This window comes from Amblyraja radiata, chromosome 4 (assembly GCF_010909765.2).
Source record: "Amblyraja radiata isolate CabotCenter1 chromosome 4, sAmbRad1.1.pri, whole genome shotgun sequence".
NCBI lineage: Eukaryota > Metazoa > Chordata > Chondrichthyes > Rajiformes > Rajidae > Amblyraja > Amblyraja radiata.
The window spans coordinates 72,761,624-72,788,032 of record NC_045959.1 but is presented as its reverse complement, the minus strand read 5'-3'; the positions used below and the strand labels follow the sequence as shown (position 1 = coordinate 72,788,032).

The window sequence follows — 26,409 nt, the reverse complement described above, 5'->3', positions numbered from 1 at the left end:
CTCTCCTCCCCCTCTCTCCTCCTCCCTCTCCCCCCTTCTTCCCCCTCTCGTTCCCCCTCTCCTCCCTTTTCTCCCCCATCCCTACAACCCCCTTTTATCCCCCTCTCTCTCTCTTTCTCAGCTCCTCAGCTCATGGCTGCGTGTTGAAAACTCTGCACAACTTGTCACGAGGAGCAAAGGCATTGTGATGTCATCAGCTCGCTTCAGCATGTTAGATTTTTAAAAGATGTCAGATTGGTGAACAATTTTAGTAAAAATCTCGGGAAATCAAAATTTCAGATGACGGGATTTTTGAAATCATGATGTAAATCTCTACCGGAATATGTAAAAATGTCACCGTTACCGCGTCGGGTTTTTGAGATGTGAATCACATTTGAAAAGACAGACAGACAGACAGACACACACACACACACACACACACACACACACACACACACACACACACACACACACACACACACACACACACACACACACACACACACACACACACACACCAACCACCCCACACACACACTAACTACCCCCCGCACACACGCTAACTACTCCCCTTGATATTATATTAATATTATTCCTTTGCTCCTTTTACCCCATAATTGCGCTATCCACTGATGCATAGCCCCCAACTTGCAGGTGCATCGAGAGAGGGAGGGGGAGGGGTAGAGAGTGAGGGCAGAGAGAGAGAGAGAGGGGAAGAGATAGAGAGAGAGAGGCAGAGACAGAGAGAGAGGGGGGTCGAGAGGTGGGGGGGAGGGGTGGAGAGGTAGGGTGGGTGAGGGAGAGGAGGAGAGAGAGAGGGGAGGAGAGAGAGAAGGGATGAGAGAGAGGGAAGGAGGCTAAGGGGGGGAAGGAGGGGAAGGGGGGAAGGGGAAAGGTGGGGGAAAGGGAGGGGGAGATGGGGTGGGGGTAGAGGGGGGAGTGGAGGGGGGTGGGGGAGGGGTGGAAGGGAGAGGGGCTGGAGGGAAGAGGGTAGGGCAAGGGGATGGAGGGGAGGGTGTGGATTGGAGGGGGAAGGGGGTTTAAGGGAGGGAGGGTGGGGGACGGGTTGAGGGGGAGGGGGAAGTGAGGGGGGAGAGGTGGGGGCGGGGAGGGGGAAGGGGGAGGGAGGTGTCGGGGGAAGGGGGGTGGGAGAGGGGGAGGGGGAGAGAGGGGGGGAGGGGGAGAAAGAGGGGGGAGAGAGAGGGGAGGAGGGAGAGAGGGGGGGAGGGAGGGGAAAGAGTGGGGAGGGAGGGGAAGGCATAGGGAGAGGGGTAGGGGAGGGGTAGGGAGAGAGGTAGGGAGAGAGGTAGGGAGAGGGGTAGGGAGAGGGGTAGGGAGAGAGGTAGGGGGAGAGGGAGGGAGAGTGGGTGGAGAGAGAGGGGGGAGGGGTGGGAAATGAGGGGGTGGGGGAGGAGGAGAGAGTGGGGAGGGGGGGAGTGGGGGAGAAGAAGGTGGTGGGAGGGGGGAGAGGAAGGGGGAGTGGGGGAGGGGAGGAGAATGGGGAGATGATGGGGTAGAGATAGGGAGAGGGCGGACTTGAACTCGGCGAGCGGGCGGCTCAGATGGGGCCAATTGCGAAAGGGCAGCGGGCCTCGGCAGCTCTTTGGACCTCAGGCGGTGTGGAGGGCCTCGGCAGCTCTCTGGCGTCACGATTTCCCGTGTCCATGCGACCAATGGAGGAATCGCGGGTTTCCCAGAGGGAGTAATGGCCGCCAGGGCCACCTTCTCTTCGCGCAGCCCCGCTCGACAATAACGGCCACCGCCGCCATGTTCTACGATCGGGCGGGGGACACGGAGAGGATTAAGAAGCAAGCCGGTGGCCTCCGGTGACAGGCGGTGACCTCCAGATCTGCATAAGTTGCTCGTTCTTTCTGCGTCTTTTGAAGAACGGGGGTGGGGGAGTGGTCGTGGGGAAAGAAGTGGGGGGAAGAGGAGGAGGAGGGGAGTGGAGGAGGAAGGGAGAGAGGAGTGGGGAGCATAACTGGCTGCGCATTGAAAACCTGCGCGAGGAACAAAGGCATTGTGACGTCAGCAGCTGGCCAGCGGTGATATTTCAAAAAAACAGTCTGTTTGGTGAACAATTTTAGTGAAAATATCAGGAAATAATTGACCAAATTTACAGAGAAGTGGATTTCTAAAATCATAAGGTAAATCGCTATTGAAATATGTAAAAATGTCCCTGTTTTATCGTCTGGTTTTCGAGGAGATATGTTTCACAGGCAAAATGGCACCTCCCCCCCCCCTCCCCCCCCCCCCCCCCCCCCCCCCCCCCCCCCCCCCCCCCCCCCCCCCCCCCCCCCCCCCCCCCCCCCCCACCACACGCACACACACACTGAGTTTTAATAAGTATACGATATGATATACACTGCACAGTGAAATTCTTGCACTCGTCAAGAAGAGTGTTGTCCAAAGTGTGGCTCGAACTCACGATCCTCAGAATAAGAGTCGTATGCACTGCCGACTGAACTAGCCGGGCTGGGTCAGTCCGAACCTGTTCCCTGTCTGAACCAAAGTTAAACTCTGTTCATTGCTTTTACTTAGAACTTGCTTCAGGTACCAAATCTCTGTTAACATGGTCAGAATCATCAAATATTTTCTGTCTGCTATTTTCACTTCATCCTCTTTCAAAAGCCCTAAGCAAAGAACAATGGCAATACTTTTCAGAGCACACAGAAACCGTTTAAGTAATGGTGTACCTTTCTTCACAGTTTGGCTGGCCTTCTCCTCTGGCTTCCTGAGACATCCTTCTTGCTCTTTCGTCATCTTCATTCCTAACAGTAAGACTGCAAGGTAGTAAATAAAATCATTTTATCGAGGTACAGGAGCAGATGGCAATGGTGTGTTATTCACAAAAGTAAATCAGATAGATCAGCAGTAATCTTTTTGATTACTGAAAATATGGACAGGGAAGAATTTCCAAAATGTTTGCTCCTGGCTTGAGCAGTTGTTTTCAAATCAATAACAGAGTTTCATAGAGTGATACGATGTGGAAATAAGTCCTTCGGCCCAACTTGCCCACACCGTCCAACATATCCCAACTACACTAATCCCACCTGCCTGCGCTTGGTCCATATCCCTCCAAACTTGTCCTGTCCATGAAAACTAACGCTTGCCATGCTTGCTATGCCGACAAGCATTGACAATATTATCCAGCTTTGATGATAATACAAAAAAACTCAAATTACAATTTGTTATCTCCTGCCGCGATAATACTTAGGCCAATTAAAACATGTGTTGCTTATTGTAACGTATATTAATTTTCTCATGGTAATGGCAATTAGAAGTAGATTATCCTCTCTCTATCTCTCTCAATTGCTTGTCAAGTAATAACCCTTATTGTCTCTCATCTTCCAAATTCTTGGTGACTCATTCACCTTTTACTGTTGTCTTTATATAATGCTACACCACATATTTACTGCATATCCTACTCTTGCAATCTCTTGATGTTTTCTATCCAGGTTCTTCATTCATTTAAAAAAAATATTAAAACACAGAATGTTGGCAGATTATGCAGTCTGTCATTTCTGTGTTGCCTCTTTGTCAGCTATCCTTTCAGTTCCATTTTCTTGTTTTTTCAGTCTTTTTTACAGCTAAAGATTATCCTGAATAATCGTAAAACAGTCAATTTCCTGACAATTCCCTTGTAAATTAAATAATTATTTGTTTGCTTTGGTAATTGTATTACATTTGCGCACTTTAGTTCCTGACTCAGCACCCATTTTATTGGAATCCAGAACTGGTCTGCTCGGCATTTTTAAGCTGAGGAATGTCCATCAAAAATATATTTTCAAAAACAATGATATGAATATTTTTCCTGTGGAGCCAGGATGGGAAAGTGGATATATCCAAAAATGTGCATAATATTCCAATCACAGTTCACCCATTGATGACTATACATGGTAGCTATGTAATCATACAAGTAATACAAACCAATGGCAATGTGCAGAATTAAACATTCAAATTTTCATGATGTGCTTAAACAGAGAACTGGTTAATTTGCCCTGGGCTCTATTTACAGGGCAACAGGCCTTCTAGCTTAGTTTAGTTTAGTTTAAAGATACAGCCCGGAAACGCCCTTCAGCCCACCGAGTCCGCGCCGACCAGTGATCCCCGCACACTAACACTATCCTACACACTAGGGATAATTTTACCAAGCCAATTAACCTATGAACACGTATGTCTTTGGAGTGTGGGAGGAAACTGGAGCACCTGGAGAAAACCCACGCGGCCACAGGGAGAACGTACAAACTCCATACAGACAAGCACCTGTAGTCAGGAGCGAACCCGGGTCTCTGGCTCTGTAAGGCAGCAACTCTACCACTACTCTTCCGTGCCGCCGTGCCACCTTTTAGTACCTTGCTATTGTCTAATTCAACAACCAAATACACGTAAAAGGCTTGCTTTGGCAGAACAATTACATGAATACAAATAATTACTTCCGTTAATTGGAATTTGCCACTGGTGAAGGTTACACTTTTGATTTTCCCTTCCTTTAAAACTTATTTCATATTTTCAAACCTTTTCTGAAGCTGCTAATTTCATTCTGTGAGTGAGCTGCCAGCCCTGTGTGAGTGAGTTGCCAGCCCTGTGTGAGTGAGCTGCCAGCCCACCAGGCCTGAGTGACTGAACTGCCAGCCCACCGGGCCTGAGTGACTGAGCTGCCAGCCCACCAGGCCTGAGTGACTGAACTGCCAGCCCACCAGGCCTGAGCGACTGAGCTGCCAGCCCACCAGGCGTGAGTGACTGAGCTGCCAGCCCAAGAATCCATTTGGCCCACAATGTCCATACTAGCTCTCTGGAAACCAGTCCCTTGGCCCACAAGTAGCGCTCCAGAAAGCCCCCCCTCCCCCCACTGGACACCAATATTGGAATTGGTGGAGAGGTGGAATATTGTGTTGTGGGACCAGCTCCCACTTAGTCTAGTATATATACTGTGTTGTGGGACCGGGTCCCACTTAGTCTAGTATATATATATATATATATATGTATGTATGCAGAGGGAGCTGAGGGTAAGGGTGGATGCTGCTCCTGGTTACCCCTGCCCATACATGGTCCTGCATAATGGGCATTTATATTGGATGTACACTGTATATATTTGTGTCAGTTTAACAAACTCTGCATTTGTTTTATCATATGCTTTTTGCTCCATTCGTGTAATTCTCATGAAATATTTCCATCCTGAACTCCTATAATATTTTAAATCATACTACGATTCTTCCATTACTTTCAACATTCTTTAAATTTCCAACCACCAAGTCCATGAAATAGATCTGCCAACCTGCTCCTAGGATTAAAGGAGTCCATAACCAAGAAAACCAATGACCTACTTTGTGACGATGTTTATCATATCGTTCAGTGCCTCACTGCTTAGCCAGTACCCAGGTAAATCACTGTTCACGCACTTGCAACTTCATTGTGCAGAGATATGTAACAGGAGTGCACCGCAGTAGAGTTGCTGCCTTACAGTGCCAGCCTCCCGTGTTCGATCCTGACCACGGGTGCTGTCTGCACGAAAGTTGGACATTCTCCCTGTGAATGCTTGGGTTTTCTCTAGGTGCCTCGGTTTCCTGTGTGTAGGTTAATTGGCTTCTGTAAATTGCCCCTAGGGTGTAGGATGCAAAACTGGGATGACATAGAATTAGTGTACAGGTGACCGTTGGTCAGCTTGGACTCAGTTCGCCGAAGGGCCTGTTTACATGTAGTATCTCTAAATTAAAACGAAGCTAAACTAATGTCCTTGGAGCTGCTCATGTAATGAAACATAGGGCAGAGTGCTTTATGGCCGAATGAATATTAAATGGATACTGATTTGAAGATTGAAAAGAAGAAAGAACAAACTCTCTTTGACACTGGCAAATACTTAAGGGGTGTAGAATAGCAGGTAGAATGCTAATGGGGCATTCTAGAGGATGGAAATGGAGTAGCTACAGAATGAGCGTGAAGCAAGGAATAGTGAGAATCTCAGATTACAGAATTTTATGAAAATGAAAGCAAAATTCATAAGCAAATGAATGAAAACACAAAGCTCAGTGGGTCAGACAGCATCTCTGGAGACAGGATTGGTGACGTTTCGGGTCGGGACCACTGCAATATTCATAACATGAATTCATTCCATATATTATCATCCAAGTTTAATATAGGCTGATGTATAAAACATAAAAAATTATGTCCCTTTAAATCACAGAGGATTCTTTACTTTTGGAGTTATGGTGTCCTTGTTTTATTTACATTAAGTATTATTTACAGTTAATTATTAAGGTTAAAAGTAACGTCATTATGATCCAGTTTCGGTCATAAAATAATCCATGGGCATTGGCACATTGGTGATGTTATTACGTACAACAAAACAAGATACATTTATTTGTCACATGTACCAATTGGTACAGTGAAAATTGTGTTTACAGAAATACAAAGGGGAAACAACAGTGGTGATAAAATGAGTTGTGAGAAGAAGCCCTCAATCCAGAGCGGCAGTGGAAGTAGCAGTGAGTTGCTCACATCTTGGGAGCCGCCTGCAGATGAGGCCTGCAGATTAGTGGTACCTCTACTGCTGTGCCACTGTGCCACTCCATCTCTACCTGGATAATTATCAAGAGGCTGCCACATGAAACTCATCATTGTGGTCCTCTGGTAAAGAAGTAATGTATGAGGGTACACAAAAATGCTGGAGAAACTCAGCGGGTGCAGCAGCATCTATGGAGCGAAGGAAATAGGCAACGTTTCGGGCCGAAACCCTTCTTCAGAAATGTATGACTTTGACTTCTAGGTAATAGATGCATAAAATATCCCTCCCCCAAATTGGCTGTTGGCCGCTCTTCTCTCATGACTCAATACTTACAGGTCCTGAATCTGTTACACTCTAATCTATGAAAAGTGCCGTTCTGAGCTAATGGATCGGAGTATCAGATGCAGAGGCATGGCCATGTTCTTGAGACCCTGGGAACTTGTCAAATGGGATGATCTGGTTTGTACATCTTGGCAATATGAATGACACAAGGCCATTGTCATTCTGTAATTTAGGGTGCAGGTAAGAGGTCATGGATGGACCATCTGAATCTTATGGCTGAAAAATGTGCAGGACGAGGAGGATGTGAGATGTGAGGATTAGAAATGGGCACGTCATCATCCTCAATAATGTTAGCCACAAACTCTGCGACCATTAACTCATGATAGCCAACACTTTCTCTTCAACTTAAACCAGTAAGCACTCTCTCCAGTTTGTTCCTAGAGCAAATTGCATATCGTCTTCTGCAGGGGAAAGGGTATAGACCATGGGTTTGTGGCAAATTAGTTTTGTGATGTACCTGTCAGCTGAATAGTTGAAAGTATGTGTAATGTGTGAGATGCGTGAGTGGTGGAGAAATACATGAGTATGTAACGGAGCATATGAATACTCAGTGAAGCGTTAATTTTCGGATTCACGGGGTAGATGTGATACAAGGAGCGTCGTGTAAGTACAGTTTCGCATGAGTTGGCGAGGGCTTCGTTTCTGCTGAAATTGACCCTAGACCTGTGTGTGAGATCATTCAATTGCTTCAATCACTGGGATTACCTTCTTGAGCCATTGTGCTTTGCTCTTCCCATACTGCCACAGCCTCCCTCTGCATCTTATTTCCAAGTAAAATGCTCCCTTGGTGCTGAGCTTGCAGGACTCCCTGATGTGAGTCCACATCTTCCAGAAAGACATTCGGACTGAAACAGAATACTCACCCACATCGGTCTTGCCATTCTTATAAATATTTAATTCCAAACTGCAATATGACTTGTAATCAGTAATCCTTTACAAATGTTGGGATTGCTGTCAATTGGCACAGGTCAGTGTTAGCTGGCATACTGCACCCTTCCCTGGTGCAATAATGTGGAGATGTGTGTTGCTAAACCACACACTTCCTTACATGAAAATCCTTTGCAAATGGCACAGCTAGAAACCGGCATTGGAGATCACTGATTACAAGCCTTTTCTTACACATGCTTTAATGTACAAATAATTATTTAACACCTTGATTTTCAGATGAAATATTAAAAAGATAATCCTCAGATGGTCAATTTGGAAGATTCCACAGCACAATTTGAGGAAGAGTAAAATATTTGCCCACCATTGTGGCCAACATACCGCCCTCAATCGGATCTCTAAGAACAGGTAACTTGGTCACATGTTGAAAGCACAATTCATGGAACCTTGTGATGTATAAATGAGCAAAATCATTTGCTTGTTCAACACCATCTTAAATTCAGTAAAACAAAAAATTACGCTTTCAAACATCAGAAGACTTGAGAAGCTATTATATAAATTTGAGTTCTTTCTTTCTTTCTTTCTTTCTTTCTTTGCATTATTCTATGCATGTTTTATGTTCTATATATAAAGTACTAACTTCATCCAGAAAATAAATAATCAATCAACTATAACGGAAAATGTATTTCAAGTGTATTGGAAAGCTATTACATCCATGTGGATTTTTATCCTGAATTTAATTTATCATTTATTTGGGGAACCATTAAGTGTATTTTTATATACACTACATTTCTACCTATTCATTGTGGTTGCAGAATCAGCTTACTGTCATTATTAAGTGCTTACTGAGACAGATCATGTAAACTTCTTTCATATTTGCCAGTGTTACACAATGGAGCAGATGTTGCTGCAACACTGTTAATATCAATGGCATCATGTAACAACACCTAAAACACACCCATTTGGACTAATTGTAATATTTCAATTAAATAACACTACATTAACTTGTGACCAATGTCATGGAATCATTAATGGAATCTTTGGCTCCACCTGTGGAGACAATATGATTATCCAGTCTCTATCTCTCTATCTCTCTATCTCTCTATCTGTCTGTCTGTCTGTCTGTCTGTCTGTCTGTCTGTCTGTCTGTCTGTCTGTCTGTCTGTCTGTCTGTCTGTCTGTCTGTCTGTCTGTCTGTCTATCTATCTATCTATCTATCCTTAACTAAAACTCTCATATTGTCCTCTTCTGGTTTGCATTATTTTTACATTTGTGAAAAAATGGTACCCGATAGCACTACGATTGTTTGCCACCTTACTCGCCATTTTCCTGATCTGCAAGTGTACCAAGTTTTGTTCCGATCGGTGAAATATTACAAAACTTATTGGTCTTCTCTCCTGTCATTTGCCGGGACGGTGACGCCCCTTCCGACACCCGCTGTCAATCACCGGCAGCAAGGAGAATAAAGCTGAAGGAGCGGAATGGGTGGCGCTGTATCTGTGGGCGGCGACGATGGCCACCACGACGACAAGCCGCTGAGTGCGGCCTGAGCCGGTGCCGCTGAGTGAGGCCGGGGCCGGGAGCCGCAGAGTGAGGTCACATCTGGGGCTGGGAGTTGATAAATGAGGTTGGGGCCTGGAGCCGTTGAGTGAGACCGGAGCTGGGACGGGAGCCACTGAGTGCGGCAGGAGCCAGGGACGGGAGCCGCTGAGTGCGGCAGGAGCAGGGGCCGGAAGCCGTTGAGTGAGGTCGGGCCGGGGCCGGGTTCCACGGAGTGAGGTCGGGGCCAGGAGCCGCTAGGCCCACACACCCCTCACCCCCCACACAGCCCCCCCCCACACACCCCTCACCCGCCCCACCCAAACCCCCCCCCCCCCCCCCCCACAACCCCCCCCCCCCCCCACCCACCCACTCCACAACACAGCGGTAGGCCACGCCAGCGGTAGGCCACGGCAGCGGCAGCGGCAGGTGTAGGCAGCGGCAGGGGTAGGCAGCAGCAGGTGTAGGCAGCGGCAGGCATAGGCCATGGCAGGGGTAGGCCACAGCAGCGCTCCCCCCCCACCGACTCTTGACAGGCCCCGCTTGAAGCCTTCCCCCTCCCCTGGCTGCAGGGACGCTGCCAGTCAGCCCCTGCCTGAAGCTGTCTCCTTCCCCTGGCTACAGAACCCCACCACTCCCTGCCTAAAGCCGTCCCTGTCCCCAGCTGCAGGATACTTCCCCCCTCCACCGGCCCCCACCTGAAGCCGTCCCGTCCACTGCAGGATGCTCCACCCACCGGACCCCGCCTGAAGCCATCCCGTCCTCAGCTGCAGGGCGCTCCCCCCCCTCCACCGGTCCTCGCCTGAAGCCGTCCCCGTCCCCAGCTGCAGGATGCTACCCACTGGTCCCCGCCTGAAGCCGGTCGGGAGTGGCAGCGGTAGGCCACGGCCGCGGTATGCCAAGACAGCGATAGGCCACGGCAGCCGTAGGCAGCGGCAGTGGTAAGCCAGTGGCAGCGGTAGGCAGCGGCAGCGGCAGGGGTAGGCCACGGCAGCGCACCCCCCTTCCCTACTGGCCCCCGACAGGCCCTGCCTGAAGCCATCTCCCTCCCCCGGCTGCAGGACACTCCCCCCTCCACCACCGGCCCCCAACAGCCCCGCCTAAAGCCGTGCCCCTCCCCAGGCTGCAGGACGCTCGCCCCACCGGCCCCCGACAGCCCCCGCCTGAAGCCATCCCCCTCCCCCGGCTACAGAACACAACAAGACATGCAACAAGAAAGGGCTGAATAAATCTCATCTTTAACGTTTAAATTGTTGTTATATTTTAAGAGTTATTCACATTTTAAGCTTTAATAAATCCCTTTTCCACTTGCCGTGCCCGTCAGCTGCGCCTGCGCAGTAATACCTGCGTGTTCTACGTCACAATGGGAACCCAATGGGCGGGAATGGCTGCTAAGAGTAGATGGGGGGATTGAAGGGGAATGGAGTGAGTGCGTGGCGGAGGAAGGGCAAGGGGCGGAGTGGGGGAGGGGGGGGTTGAGAGAAGGAGGGGGGGATCAGGGGCATCACAACGGGAACCCGCCAGCCGCGCCTGCGCAGTTGGGGGCTATGTCAACTCCATGGTGCCTATGGCCTCAATACAATGACCCTCCAAGAATGTTTTCAGCCTGCCCTTGGCTTCCACCCGCTATCTGCACCACCATCAAATTATTCCTTCCACCTTCACAAGATTGGCTGTTTTCAACTCAAGTTTTTTAAAACATTTTTTAAAAACTTTAATCACATTATTTAACAGCTTGAGACCTGATTCCTAGACGTCATCTTTTTTTGGTGCAATGTAAGTAGCCAAAAGCCCACTAAAGTTTTGAAATCATCATAATGTTGGTGAAAACAGCACAAATGTAGTTTCAACAGGACATTCTAGAACAGGATATGCACGGCTTCCAGAGGGATCAGGCTCAATTTACAATGGTTACATATTTCTTTGAAAAGGGTATTGGCTTTATAACCTCATGATGCCAGAGACACATGCTGTAAACATTCAGGGGATTTAAACAAGGGTCCCTAGGTTTTGTAAGACTTGGCATTCTCACTGGTGTATCAAATGCCAGGTGTGAGGTACTTCATGCCAACCATTGGGATGGGTAGGGAAAACTATGTCTGGAGATTCACCAGGACAAACGTTGATGTTTTCACACGAGAGTTAGATTTATCTCTTCGTGCTAAAGGATTCAAGGGATATGGGGAAAAAATAGGAATGGGGTACTGATTTTGGATGATATTGAATGGCTGGTTCGAAGGGCCGAACGGTCTACTCCTGCACCTATTTTCTATGTTTCTATGTTTCCTGCTCCTGCTGGATGGCTCCTGCTGTCTGAAGACCTCCACTTGTTTGAGCAAAGCGGAAATAAATGTTGTGTCCTTCCAAAACATGTCATGATGAGTGATCACCACTGAAAGCAGTTGGGGCAATCCATTTCATTTATCAGATCTGGGGTTCCTTCACTGATTTGTAATGATCAATGCAGATAGTCCCACAAGGAGACTAGTGAACTGTGTTAATGTTAAAAAGTAGAATGCATGGTAAATCATCCTAGATTGAGAATTATTATATAAACCACTCCTTATGAAAAGCATTAATCAGGGAGCTGCTCATTGCTCATGCAGTTAATGGCTCCATCCTTTGCTCCACTGGGTCATAAAGCAAGGGGTGTGCAGCTAGGAATTTCCCAGGAAAGCTTAGATATCCTCCGTGACATTGATGACTGCATCGGTGCTACCTCCCGCACCCATGCAGAACGAATGGACTTCATCTACTTCACCACCAATTTTCATCCTGCACTCAAATTTACTTGGACCTTCTCCGACACCTCCCTGCCCTTTCTTGATCTCACAGTCTCCATCACTAGAAATAGACTACTGACTGACTCCCACAACTTGATTACAAACCCACTGACTCCCACAACTATCTCAACTACACTTCTTCCCACCCTGCTTCCTGCAAAGACTCTATCCCCTACTCCCAATTCCTCCGTCTATGCCGCATTTGCACCCACGATGAGGTGTTCCATACTAGAACATCCGAGATGTCCTCATTCTTTAGGGAATGGGGGTTCCCCACTACCATCATAGATGAGGTCGTCACTTGTTTCTCCTCGGTACCCCGCAGCTCTGCCCTTGCTCCCCCTCCCCCTAGTCACAACAGAGACAGAGTCCTCCTAGTCCTTCCCTTCCACCCCATCAGCTGTCGCATACAACACATAATCGTTCGAAATTTCCGCCACCTCCAACGGGATCCCACCACTAGTCACATTTTCCCATCTCCACCCCTTTCCACCTTCCGCAAAGGCCGTTCCTTCCGCAACTCTCTGGTTAACTCATCCCTTCCCACCCAAACCACCCCCTACCCAGGTGCTTTCCCCTGCAACCGTAGAAGATGCAACACCTGTTGCTATACCTCCTCCCTCGACTCCAACAGTCCTTTCAGGTTCGGCAGAGATTCACTTGCACCTCCTCCAACCTCAACTACTGTATCCGTTGTTCAAGATGTGGACTTTTATACATCGGCGAGACCAAACACGGACTGGGCGATCGTTTCGCGGAACACCTTCACTCAGCCCGCGTGAACCAACCTGATCTCCTCGTTGCTGGACACTTTAATTCTCCTTCCCATTCCTACACAGACCTTTCTGTCCTCGGTCTCCATTGTCAGAGTGAGGCTAAAGGCAAATTTGAGGAACATCATCTCATATTTTGCCTGAGCATCTTACAGCCCAGTGGTATGAATATTGATTTCTCACTTCAAATAGCCCCGGCATTGCCTTTCTCTCTATCCCTCCCCCACCCAAGTCACACTAGCTTCTCATTTTCACCCAACCATCAGCTTACAATGGCCTGTTTCTTTTATCATCATTACTTTTTTGCATATATTTCATTCATTGTTCTTTATCTCTCCACATCACAGTCTATATCTCTTGTTCCCCTTATTCTTCACCAGTCTGAAGAAGGGTCTTAACCCAAAACGTCACCCATTCCTTCGCTCCAGAGATGCTGCCTATCCCGCTGAGGTACTCCAGCTTTTTGTGTCTATCTTAGATATCCTAGTGTTCCTCTGGTTCCTGCTGCAATAATACTACCGAGACCCACTGCCTAAGAAGCCACGTGGTCTTTAATGATGGAATCATTTCTGAGCGAATATAGGGCTTAGGATCCCCTTCAATGCTAGACCGTGCATTGTATAGATCCATGGAAAGATTCTATGGCAAGGGAGTTCAGAGTCCGGGTAACCTGGGATGGAGATTGTGTCCCCGCCTGAGGGCATATCCAAATGCCTTCATGCACTATCGGTGGGACCTTTTACGATGAACCGACTCTTCAAATACATTGCTCATCAGTGAGATTTACGTAGGATGTGTTGTCTCTTGAGATCCTTGTGTTGGCCTCATGCCCACCATGCAGACTCTGTCATTGGCATAGTGACATCTTCAGTTATAAACTGCCGTCGGCTGTGTCTCGCCAAATGCACTCATTAAACAAATACATTACCAGGTTAATGGTGCAAATACAATACAACCTTTACTTCCTGAAAAGATTGTGGAGATTCGTTAGTAGACAAAAATGCTGGAGTAACACAGCGGGTGAGGCAGCATCTATGGAGAGAAGGGATAGGCGACGTTTCAGGATGAGACCTTTCTTCAGACTGATGTCAGGGGGAGGGAGGCGGGAAAAAGAAAGGAAGAGGCGGAGACAGTAGGCTTGTGGGAGAGCTGGGAAGGGGAGGGCAAGGATTATCTGAAATTGGAGAGATCAATGTTCATACCGCTGGGGTGTAAACTACCCAAGCAAAATATGAGGCACTGTTCCTCCTATTTGCGCTGGGCCTCAATCTGGCAATGGAGGAGGCCTAGGACAGAAAGGTCAGATTCGGAATGGGAGGGGGAGTTGAAGTGCTGAGCCACTGGGAAATCAGGTTGGTTATTGCAAACTGAGCAGAGGTGTTGGGCAAAGCAATCATCAAGCCTGCGTTTGGTCTCACCGATGAAGAGAAGTTGACACCTGGAACAGCGGATGCAGTAGATGAGGTTGGAGAAGGTGCAGGTGAACCTCTGCCGCACCTGGAAAAACTGCTTGGGTCCTTGGATGGAGGGGGGAGATAAAGCGACAAGTGTAGCATTTCCTGCAGTTGCAAAGGAAAGTACCAGGGCAGGGGGTGGTTTGGATGAGAAGGGACGAATTGACTAGGAAGTTATCTAGACTTCGATCCTGGGCATCGGGAATTGTCTTTGTGGAAAGCAGAAAGGGGAGGAGATAGACAATAGACAACAGACAATAGGTGCAGGAGTAGACCATTCGGCCCTTCAAGCCAGCACCGCCATTCAATATGATCATGGCTGATCATCCCCAATCAGTACCCAGTTCCTGCCTTCTCCCCATATCCCCTGACTCCGCTATTTTTAAGAGCCCTATCTAGCTCTCTCTTGAAAGCATCCAGAGAACCTGCCTCCACCACCCTCTGAGGCAGAGAATTCCACAGACTCACAACTCTCTGCGTGAAAAAGTGTTTCCTTGTCTCCGTTCTAAATGGCGTATTCCTTATTCTTAAACTGTGGCCACTGGTTCTGGACTCCCCCAACATCGGGAACATGTTTCCTGCCTCTAGCGTATCCAAACCCTTAATAACCTTATATGTTTCAATAAGATATCCTCTCATCCTTCTAAACTCCAGAGTATACAAGCCCAGCCACTCCATTCTCTCAGCATATGACAGTCCCGCCATCCCGGGAATTAACCTTATAAACCTACGCTGCACTCCGTCAATAGCAAGAATGTCCTTCCTCAAATTAGGGGACCAAAATTGCACACAATACTCTAGGTGTGGTCTCACTAGGTCCCTATACAACTGCACTTTGCTCCTATACTCAACTCCTCTTCTTATGACGGCCAACATGCCATTCGCTTTCTTTACTGCCTGCTGTACCTGCATGCTTACTTTCATTGCCGATGAACAATGACCCCCCAGATCTCGTTGTACTCCCCTTTTCCCAACTTGACACCATTTAGATAATAATCTGCCTTCCTGTTGGATAACCTCACATTTATCCACATTAAACTGCATCTGCCATGCATCTGCCCACTCACCCAACCTGTCAGTCACCCTGCATTCTCATAGCATCCTCCTTACAGTTCACACTGCCACCCAGCTTTGTGTCATCTGCAAGTTTGCTAATGTTGCTTTTAATCCCTACATCTAAATCATTGATGTATATTGTAAATAGCTGCGGTCCCAGCACTGAGCCTTGCGGTACCCCACTAGTCACTGCCTGCCCTTCTGAAAGGGATCCCTACTCTTTGTTTCCTGTCTGCCAAACAATTTTCTATCCATGTCAGCAATCTACCCCCAATACCATGTGCCATAATTTTGCCCACTAATCTCCTATGTGGGACCTTATCAAATGCTCTCTGAAAGTCCAGGTATACTACATCCACTGGCTCTCCCTTGCCCACTTTCCTAGTTTCATCCTCAATGGGAAGAAGTGGCCAGTGATGGGACCCCGTTGGAGGTGGCGCAAATGTTGGAGGATAATATGTTGTATGCTACGGCTGATAGGGTGGAAGGTGAGGACAAGGTGTACTCTGTCCTTGTTATGAGTAGGGGGATGGGGAGTCAGAGCGGTGCTGCGGGATATAGAGGAGAGAGATCATTTGGGAAGAAGAAAAATTCCTAAAGTGCTTGCTACAGTAAACAACACATCAAAGGGAAAGTGTATATAAGTAGTAGATACATCTTTGTTCCCAGTGACCACTGTATTTGGCACTCTTAAATAAAGTCTTGAATGTCTTAACCGATCTTTGTGTTGTGTTATAAAGTTTCCTTTAACAGAGTGTCAGAGAGGTCTCTCTTGAACTTCTACAGGTGTAAAGTAGAGAGCATATTGACTGATTGCATCATGGCCTGGTTCAGCAACTTGAATACCCAGGAGCGAAGAAGACTACAAAATGTTGTGAACATTGCCCAGTCCATCACGGGTTCTGACCTCCCCACCATCGAAGGGATTTACAGAAGCCGCTGCCTCAAAAAGCCAGACAGCATCATCAGAGACCCACATCTCCCTAGCCACACACTCATCTCACCCCTGCCATTGGGACGAAGGTACAGGAGCTTGAAAACTGTAACATTCTGTTTCAGGAACAGCTTCTTCCCTACAGCCATCAGGCTATTAAATACTACAACCTCCAATAAGCTCTGAACTACATAGATTTGGGAGCATTGGTTTTGTCTTTGTGCACTATTAATGTTTGTGTTTTTTATGTGTACGTATGTGTGCATGTATATATATATATATATTTATGATTGTGTGTGTACATGTATATATACACACAATGAACCTTTTTTTCTCGTTTATTATATTGTTTACTATGTTTACATATTCTGTTGTGCTGCTGCAAGTAAGAATTTCATTGTTTTATCTGGGACATATGACAATAAAACACTCTTGACTCTTGACATTTTGAAGGGCCTGGCTATCTGCAGTCAGTTCCGCATCTGCCCAGTCAGATTGCCTGATGTCAGTTGTGTTTCCTTTTAAATCGACACAAATGCAACACAAACACAAATGCATTGCATTTCTACTTGTATTGTGAGTCTTTCATAAAAAGGTTGCACCCAAAAGCTCAATTTATGGCGAGGAGGTGGGAATTGTGCAGTGCACAACATTAAGCATTTAGGTATGTGAACGATCAGTGGAAAATATCAGACACACTAACACACACGGAGGTATCTGTTTCAGATTGTAATCCAAATCCTCGTGTCATCCTCGTGTCATGCGTGCTCTCCTCACCTCAACCTCGCACAAGAATTCTCATGGCTTCTGCATCCATTTACTAGCTCTGTTTTGACGACACTGGACATTTCCTCAATCATTACCTAGATCTCTACCTAGTTCTTGCCACCTTGATAACCTTCCAGCTTTCAGAACCTTCTGAAATGTTTCCTTTACAACTGCACCTTCATGTTACAATTTTATTTGCTCCATTTCTGCCTTTTCCTTAAGGCTGCTGATAAACTTCCCCTGCATTTCAATGCTCTAAGGTTATCTAAGAATTTGGGAAGCATAATTTAAAATGTTGGGTATGTTGTGACATTCTTAAATAAAACATTATGGAATTCCCTGCCACAGAGGGCAGTGGAGGCCAAGTCACTGGATGGATTTAAGAGAGAGTTAGATAGAGCTCTAGGGGCTAGTGGAGTCAAGGGATATGGGGAGAAGGCAGGCACGCATTATTGATAGGGGACGATCAGCCATGATCACAATGAATGGTGGTGCTGGCTCGAAGGGCCAAATGGCCTCCTCCTGCACCTATTTTCTATGTTTCTATGTTTCTAACATGACTCTTTTGCCTCTTGAAACTAACGCACGCTTTACTCAAAGGAAAATTGCTTTCTTTAGCTCTTGATATTTCAGTCGACTTTTGGTCTCACAGACAACATCAGCAATTTGTCTAGAACTTATTAATCCTTAATGTGTTAAACCATTTTTATGTACTTGTAAAACTATATAGAGAACACGTGTTTGTATTTGCTGTCCTGCCGAAGAGCTAACAGGATATTCATATAACGGGCTCACACTTGTAATATTAAATGTGTAGGTGATGTAACATCCTTCAGGGATGAGTATTCTATAATCTTCTTCTCCCTTGGTCACAGTTTAAAATCACATTTTTGGATGTTAAATGATTGTTGAGTGCTTGTACCTATTTGCATCCAGTTCTTATATTTTAAATCAATGGAAGTTAAATCTTTACAGCTAATATCTGCAACAGAAAGGTGTGGTGACTTAAGGGAGGAACATTTCAGGAATACCTGGTCGACAGGGAAAAATAAAGTATGAAAAGTGGTCACTTATGAGGTGAAACTAAAACATATTGTGGAATGAACAAAGGATACTTATTGAACTGAGAATGGTGCGGGTAGTGCAGAAAATGTCTGGTACGATGATTTTGCCAAACATTCAAAACTAAGTGACGTGCCGTGACGTTTGAAGATATGAGGTTGCTTTGGCAAGTAAGGTAAAAGTAAATCCGAAGGGTTTCTACCGCTATATTAATAGCAAAAGGATAACGAGGGATAAAATTGGTCCATTAGAGAGTCAGAGTGGCCAACTATCTGCAGAGCCAAAAGAGATGGGGGAGATATTGAACAGTTTCTTTTCTTCGGTATTCACCAAGGAGAAGGATATTGAATTATGTGAGGTAAGGGAAACAAGTAGAGTAGCTATGGAAACTAAGAGGATCAAAGAAGAGGAAGTACTGACACTTTTGAGAAATATAAAAGTGGATAAGTCTCCAGGTCCGGACAGGATATTCCCTAGGACATTGAGGGAAGTTAGTGTAGAGATAGCAGGGGCTATGGCAGAAATATTTCAAATGTCATTAGAAACGGGAATAGTGCCGGAGGATTGGCGTACTGCGCATGTTGTTCCATTGTTTAAAAAGGGGTCTAAGAATAAACCTAGCAATTATAGACCTGTTAGTTTGACGTCAGTGGTGGGCAAATTAATGGAAAGAATACTTAGAGATAATATATATAAGCATCTGGATAAACAGGGTCTGATTAGGAACAGTCAACATGGATTTGTGCCTGGAAGGTCATGTTTAACTAATCTTCTTGAATTTTTTTGAAGATGTTACTCGGGAAATTGATGAGGGTAAAGCAGTGGATGTTGTGTATATGGACTTCAGTAAGGCCTTTGACAAGGTTCCTCATGGAAGGTTGGTTAAGAAGGTTCAATGGTTGGGTATTAATGGTGGAGTAGCAAGATGGATTCAACAGTGGCTGAATGGGAGATGCCAGAGAGTAATGGTGGATGGTTGTTTGTCAGGTTGGAGGCCAGTGACGAGTGGGGTGCCACAGGGATCTGTGTTGGGTCCACTGTTGTTTGTCATGTACATCAATGATGTGGACGATGGTGTGGTAAATTGGATTAGTAAGTATGCAGATGATACTAAGATAGGTGGGGTTGCGGGTAATGAAGTAGAGTTTCAAAGTCTACAGAGAGATTTATGCCAGTTGGAAGAGTGGGCTGAGAGATGGCAGATGGAGTTTAATGCTGATAAGTGTGAGGTGCTACATCTTGGCAGGACAAATCAAAATAGGACGTACATGGTAAATGGTAGGGAATTGAAGAATGTAGGTGAACAGAGGGATCTGGGAATAACTGTGCACAGTTCCCTGAAAGTGGAATCTCATGTAGATAGGGTGGTAAAGAAAGCTTTTGGTGTGCTGGCCTTTATAAATCAGAGCATTGAGTATAGAAGTTGGGATGTAATGTTAAAATTGTACAAGGCATTGGTGAGGCCAATTCTGGAGTATGGTGTACAATTTTGGTCGCCTAATTATAGGAAGGATGTCAACAAAATAGAGAGAGTACAGAGGAGATTTACAAGAATGTTGCCTGGGTTTCAGCAACTAAGTTACAGAGAAAGGTTGAACAAGTTAGGGCTTTATTCTTTGGAGCGCAGAAGGTTAAGGGGGGACTTGATAGAGGTTTTTAAAATGATGAGAGGGATAGACAGAGTTGACGTGGAAAAGCTTTTCCCACTGAGAGTAGGGAAGATTCAAACAAGGGGACATGACTTGCGAATTAAGGGACTGAAGTTTAGGGGTAACATGAGGGGGAACTTCTTTACTCAGAGAGTGGTAGCTGTGTGGAATGAGCTTCCAGTGAAGGTGGTGGAGGCAGGTTCGTTTTTATCATTTAAAAATAAATTGGATAGTTATATGGATGGGAAAGGAATGGAGGGTTATGGTCTGAGCGCAGGTATATGGGACTAGGGGAGATTATGTGTTCGGCACGGACTAGAGGGGTCGAGATGGCCTGTTTCCGTGCTGTAATTGTTATATGGTTATATGGTTATATGGTGCCGTGCAATAGTACAATGAAATGAGAGTGAAGTAACACTTTTGAGCAATTAAGAGTAGAAGGGTGTTACTTCCATAGGTGGTTGTTTATTATTGGGGTCATGGTCAAGGGCAAGGAGTAGGTGTGCATATCACCCATCCAGTAGTCCCATATTTTCCTTTAATCCCGCCTTTCTCCTCTCCCCTGACCCCTTCCACCCATCTCCCTACCTGGCTTTTAATTTCAGTCCTCCTTTTCTTTCCTTATCTGGCACCCTATTGTCTCCTTTTTGCCTTTAGGCTTTGTCACTTACTCCACCTAACAGCCTCCCCGTCCTCCCACCACCTCATCTGAATCTTCCCATAAAGGGCCTGTCCCACCAGCATGCGATTGCATGCGTCTAGCGCGACCAAACGTTGTCGCTTGAGGCGTACGGCCCCGTGGGGCCGGTCCCACTTCGATCGCCAGAGGTGTATGGAGTTGTGAGGGGCTGGCCCCAACATCGCGCGGGGCTCCAAAAATCTTGCACTGTCCGCAAATACCGCGCGACAACGGCCTGTCAGCCCGCAGCTGTATTGAGGCCGTACGCAGCGACTCGACGGGCGTACGCAGCGCCTTGACGTCGTACGCAGCGTCTTGACGCCGTATGCAGCGTCTTGACGGCGAACGCCTAGCGGTGGCGTTGCGCGATGACGTCACCGCCCGGCGTGCCGTTGCGCGATGACGTCATCACCCGACGCCGTGCGACATCCAAATCAGCCCACATCCTGCCCAGCTGATTGGTGAGTTTGACGTAAATTACGTCACGTGCGAACTTTGCGCGTACTTGCCGTGTACTTTGCGCGTACTTACCGCGAACTTAGCGCGAACTCTGCTTCCGTTTGGTCACGCTAGACGCATGCAATCGCATGCTGGTGGGACAGGCCCTTTACTTGCCAGGCTTTGCCCCAAACCCATCTCTCTTTTCCTGCTTTCTCCCCCCTACTCCATCAATCTGAAGAAGGGGCTTGACTTTAAACTTCACCTGCCATTCTCATCACAGATGCTGCCTGACGTACTGTGTTCCTCCGACACTTTGTTTTTTTGCTCAGGGTTCAATGGAAATCAGGTAGGAGGTTGGCAAAACACACAGTGCTTGACTTACACTGGAGCAAACGAGGGAGGAAGGTGTCATAACAAATGGAAATATATATTTGGTTTACCTGATACTTTATCATGTTTATGTGGATGTATTATTTATTATGTGTTAACTTTTTAAAATCCTTAAAAGCACCCAATCGGCAAAATGTATAACAAAATCACTTTATCCCGATATAGTTTTAGCACTTATATTAATATATCAATATATTTTTAGAATAAATAATGCGGTGAATAGCAGAAATATAATGACTGATATACTTATTTTGTTATTTTATTTATGTGTACTAGTTTAAAGCTAATAAGCTGTACAAAATGATGTTCAATTAGTATTGCAGTACTTTTCTTTGGTATTGCATTTAGAAATTGAAATTTAAGGGTATTACAGTATACTCAGTAACATTCCTCCTGAATGATGCTAACCTTAGGCATACTATGGTGGTTTACTATATTTTGGCTGAAAAGGAAAAACTGGAGAGAAAAGCAGAAAATTTGTTCCCAATTTACAAGCACAGATTGGTTTGTGGTTGAAATGTTAAGATATCATATTTGGAAAGTAAAATTGCAGATGGTACCCAGTCATTGAGTGAAACGCCATGCCTGGGCCTAACAGAATTTGCTTGTGTATCTATTACTTCTTTGGAAGTTATTAGATACTTCTTCGGCATATACAAACCACATCTATTGACGATTCTTGCTATCTTACAAATTTTATATCATGAAAATAAATGTAGGCCGAGTTCAATGAGAGGCAGACGAAAACAGGATATGGAACTAGTAAACAGCAGGATTTCCTGTTGCAAGGCTTATGGAGATTCATGGAAAGCTGACAGAACATTGTTATTAAAAAAGCAGAGATCATTCCGCACAGCACCGTGATCAGTGGAAAGCAGCAGGTGGTAGTGGTGGTGTTATGAAGCATTAGAGTGTCTTCCTGCTTTGCAAGAGAGATGAGATAAGCTGAATGAAATTACAGCAGATGGGTGTTATTTTGTCACGCTCAATTGCATAGCAGTACTTACAATATGAAAATGGCACAACTAGTCCATATTATTTACCGGGCGGCACGGTGACATTGTGGTAGAGCTACTGCCTTACATTGCCAGAGACTCGGGTTCGATCCTGAGTATGGGTGCCTGTCTGTACAGAGTTTGTACATTCTCCGCTTGACCTGTGTGGGTTTTCTCCAAGATCTTCAGATTCCTCCCACACTCAAAAGACATACAGGTTTGTTGGTTAATTGGCTTGATATAAATGTAAAAAAATTGTCCCCAGTGTGTTTAAGGTAGTGTAAATGTGCGGGGATCGCTGTTCAGTGCAGACTCAGTGCACCGAAGGGCATGTTTCCACGTTGTATCTCTAAACTAAACTAAACTAAACCTTCCACGTGAGCTCTGGACCTAAGCACATAAGTGCTCTTTCCTTCATTCCACTAATTATCAATTTTTTGGTCAACTCAAAAGGCTTCCACTGAAATGTATGTACTGGGCCTGAAGTTGCAGTTTGAACCTGACTCAGTTGAGTTTGAGTTTAGTTTATTGGCACATGTACTGAGGTACAGTGAAAAACTTTTGTTGCGTGCTAACCAGTTAGTGGAAAGACAATACATGATTACAATCAAACCATCTACACTGAACAGACACATGATAAAGGGAATAAGTTGAATAATGTTTAGTGCAAGATAAAGCAAGTAAAGCCTGATCAAAGATAGGTCGATGAAGGCAGATACATCCCCAGGGCCTGATGGTCTGCATCCCAGAGTACTCAAGGAGGTGGCCCTAGAAATCGTGGAATGCATTGGTGATCATTTTCCAAAGTTCTCTCAACTTCCTGTGGACAGGAGGGTAGCCAATGTAACTCCACTTTTTAAGAGAAGGAGAGAGAAAAGGGGAATTATGGACCAGTTAGCCTTACATCAGTAGTAGGGAAGATGCTTGAGTTGATTATTAAAAATGTCATAGCCGGGCAATTGTAAAGCAGTGACAGGATTGGTCAAAGTCAGCATGGATTTATGAAGGGTAAATCATGCTTGACTAATCTTATGGAATTTTTTGAGGATGTAACAAGTAGAATGGAGCCAGTGTATTTGGACTTTCAAAAGACCTTTGACAAGGTCCCACACAAGAAATTGGTGTGCAAAATTAAAGCACATGATATTAGGGATTGGGTATTGACATGGATAGAGAACTGGTTGGCAGACAGGAAGCAAAGAGTAGGAATTAACAGGTCCTTTTCAGAATGGCAGGCAGTGACTAGTGGGGTGCCGCAAAGCTTGGTGCCCAGTTATTTACAATATATATTACCGATTTAGACGAGGGAATTAAATGTGACATCTCTGTAGATTAGTGTCACTCATACTATTGCTCCGCCCACAGGCTTATTAGAGAGTGATCATTTTCAACAATCTCCAAGTTTGCGGATGACAGACACAAAGCTGGGTGGCAGTGTGAGCTGCGATGAGGATGCTCTGTGGCTGCAGGGTGACTTGGATAGGTTGAGTGAGTGGGCAGATGCACGGCAGATGCAGTATAATATGGATGTTATCCACTATGGCGGCAAGAGCAGGAAGGCAGATTATTATCTGAATGGTGTCAAATTAGGAAAAGGGGATGTGCAACGAGGCCTGGGTGTGCATGTACATCTGTCACTGAAAATAAGCATGCGGGTACAGCAGGCAGTGAAGAATGCTAATGGCATGTTGACCATTGCGAGAAGATTTTAGTTTAGGAGCAAGGAGGTCCTACTGCAGTTGTACAGGGCACTGGTGAGACCGCACCCGAAGTATTGTGTGCAATTTTGTTCTCCTAGTTTGAGGAAGGACATTATTGCTATTGAGGGAGTGCAGCGTAGGCTCACCAGGTTAAATCCAGTGATGGTGGGACTGACATATGATGAAAGAATGGGTCAACTGGGCTTGTATTCACTGGAATTTAGAAGAATGAGAGGGAATCTTATAAAAACATATACATTTCTTAAAGGATTGGACAGGCTAGATGCAGGAAAAATGTTCCCGATGTTGGGGGAATCCAGAACCAGCGGGTCACAGTTTAAGAATAAGGGGTAGGTCTGGGATGAGGAAAAATGACTTCACCAAACGAGTTGTGAATGTGTGGAATTCTCTGCCACAGAAGGCAGTGGAGGCCAATTCACTGGATATTTTCAAGAGAGAGTTAGATTTAGCTCTTTGGGCTAAAGGAATCAAGGGATAGGGGAAAAAGCAGGAACAGGGTACTGGTTAGATGATCAGCCATGATCATTTTGAATGGCGGTGTTGGCTCAAAGGACCAAATGGCCTACTCCTGCGCCTATCTTTCTATGTTTCTAGGCCGAGGGTCTCCAATGAAGTATATAGTAGTTCGGGACCGCTCTCCAGTTGTAGGTAGCATGGTTCAGTTGCCTGATCACAGCTGGGAAGAAACTGTCCCTGAATTTGGAGGTGGGCATTTTCATTCTTCTATCCCTTTTGCCCAATGGGAGAGGGGAGAGGGGAGAAGAGGGAATGGCTAGGGTGCGACTCATCTTTGAATTCTTTACATTGTTTAAATCAGGTGTGGGGAACCTGCGGCCTTAAGGCCGCATGCGGTTTCCAGGCCATTAAGTGCGGCCTTTTGAATGAATCCAAATTTTATAGAACAAATCATTTTATTTTTATTAATATGTTTTTGTTCGGCTTTTTTAATTTTTATTTTAATCTTAAAATGAACGTTTTTAAAATACCAAAGTGTAAAAGAAGATTCAAAGAAATAATCCTCCCAGACTGACAGCCACAATTAAAACATTAGTAAGTCATGACGGTTACTTTAACAAAATAATGTACATTTTGAAGTATATCTAATTGAAGTATCTTGGATGCGCCCTTATTAGATTACGGCTAACTTAATGCGGCATTCCAACATGAAAAGGTTCCCCACCGCTGGTTTAAATGAATCTGAGACTCATAAGTAGTTTCTTGTGAAACAGTTTCTGAAGAGGTTTTGCCCACAAGAACACTGGGACAGGGGAAAAAGCATTTTGTGAAGTAGATATTTCATAGTTTTATATCTTAATTTATATCTGCGACCTTTCTATGGACTACATTCCTGACAAGTTGTGTTATTCCAGATGCAGAATGGCATTCTGCGTATATAGAAATATAAATAATATATCTATTACTTCTTTTGACCCACATGAAACATATTTTAATTACGCACATAAAATGCCAATTTATTTTCATTTGCCAGGAGTGCTCTTTATTAAATTTTTTCAGAAAATTAATTTACATAGCTGATACACAATTTAATTACATGGTGCTTGTGGGGAAACGGCAATGACAGAAGTAAGGAGGTAACGGTGAAAATAATGAGACTTAAGCTGGAGAATCCTTCAGGACCTGAAACTTTATGATCCCAAACTGTCGAAGAAATTGCAAGTACATTTATTTGCCAAAAACCCTGAAAATTCAGGCATATTGCCTTTGGGTTGAAAATTGCAAATATCACTGTTGTGTAAGGATGTTGGAAGAGAATCGCGTATACAATGATTGGTTGGTTTCATATCCATCATGGGGGTAGTTTCAATTGAATTTGACTAAAATAATGTGATCAAAGGTATCCATGGATCAGAAAAGCTAGTCAAAGCTAATTCAATTTTGCTTTAAATCACAAGGACTGCATATAAATGTGCGCCCATGAATGTAGCTGCCAATAAAGAAGGGCTGGGAGCACAGTGGAAGTATCCTTGTAAATGATCAATAATTGAGCAGTTGCACAACAGGGAAGATCCCTTCTCTGATGGGAAGAGTATGGTAATTGATGTTCCATAAAGAGCTGAGTTGCAGCCTAGCCTTTTCACCACATTTGAATGACCAGATAAGAACACATTTGGGCTGCTGAGTATAGTAGAGGTATCTTTAATTAAGGAAATATATTAATGTATTGGACGTAGTTCAGATAATGTTTTCAAGACTAATACCTGAAGGCAGGTTATCTTAAAGAGAAATGTTGAATAGTCAAGGCTTGTATCTGGTGAATAACCTCTTACTCAATACATCAAAAACACACAAACTCATCATTGATTTCAGACGTAAGGCACAACCCAAGACCCCCCTACTCATCTCAGGCGAACCCATATCCACCACTGATTCATACAAATTTCTTGGCACTCACATAAGCAATAACCTCAAATGGAAAATCAATTCAAATCACAT

At 45.3% G+C, this 26,409-nt stretch overlaps 1 protein-coding gene across 3 annotated transcripts in view; it reads right to left on the bottom strand.

Annotated features, from left to right (window-relative positions):
• Window positions 1–26,409, bottom strand: part of rgs20 (regulator of G protein signaling 20) — a 110,814-nt gene that overhangs the window by 21,438 nt on the left and 62,967 nt on the right. For 2 of the 3 annotated variants that reach the window (XM_033019727.1, XM_033019729.1), the window contains one exon: window positions 2,676–2,762. In XM_033019727.1, the coding sequence (XP_032875618.1) occupies window positions 2,676–2,762 (87 nt within the window). The remainder of the gene's footprint in view (window positions 1–2,675; window positions 2,763–26,409) is intronic. The other variant, XM_033019728.1, reaches the window with a different exon arrangement.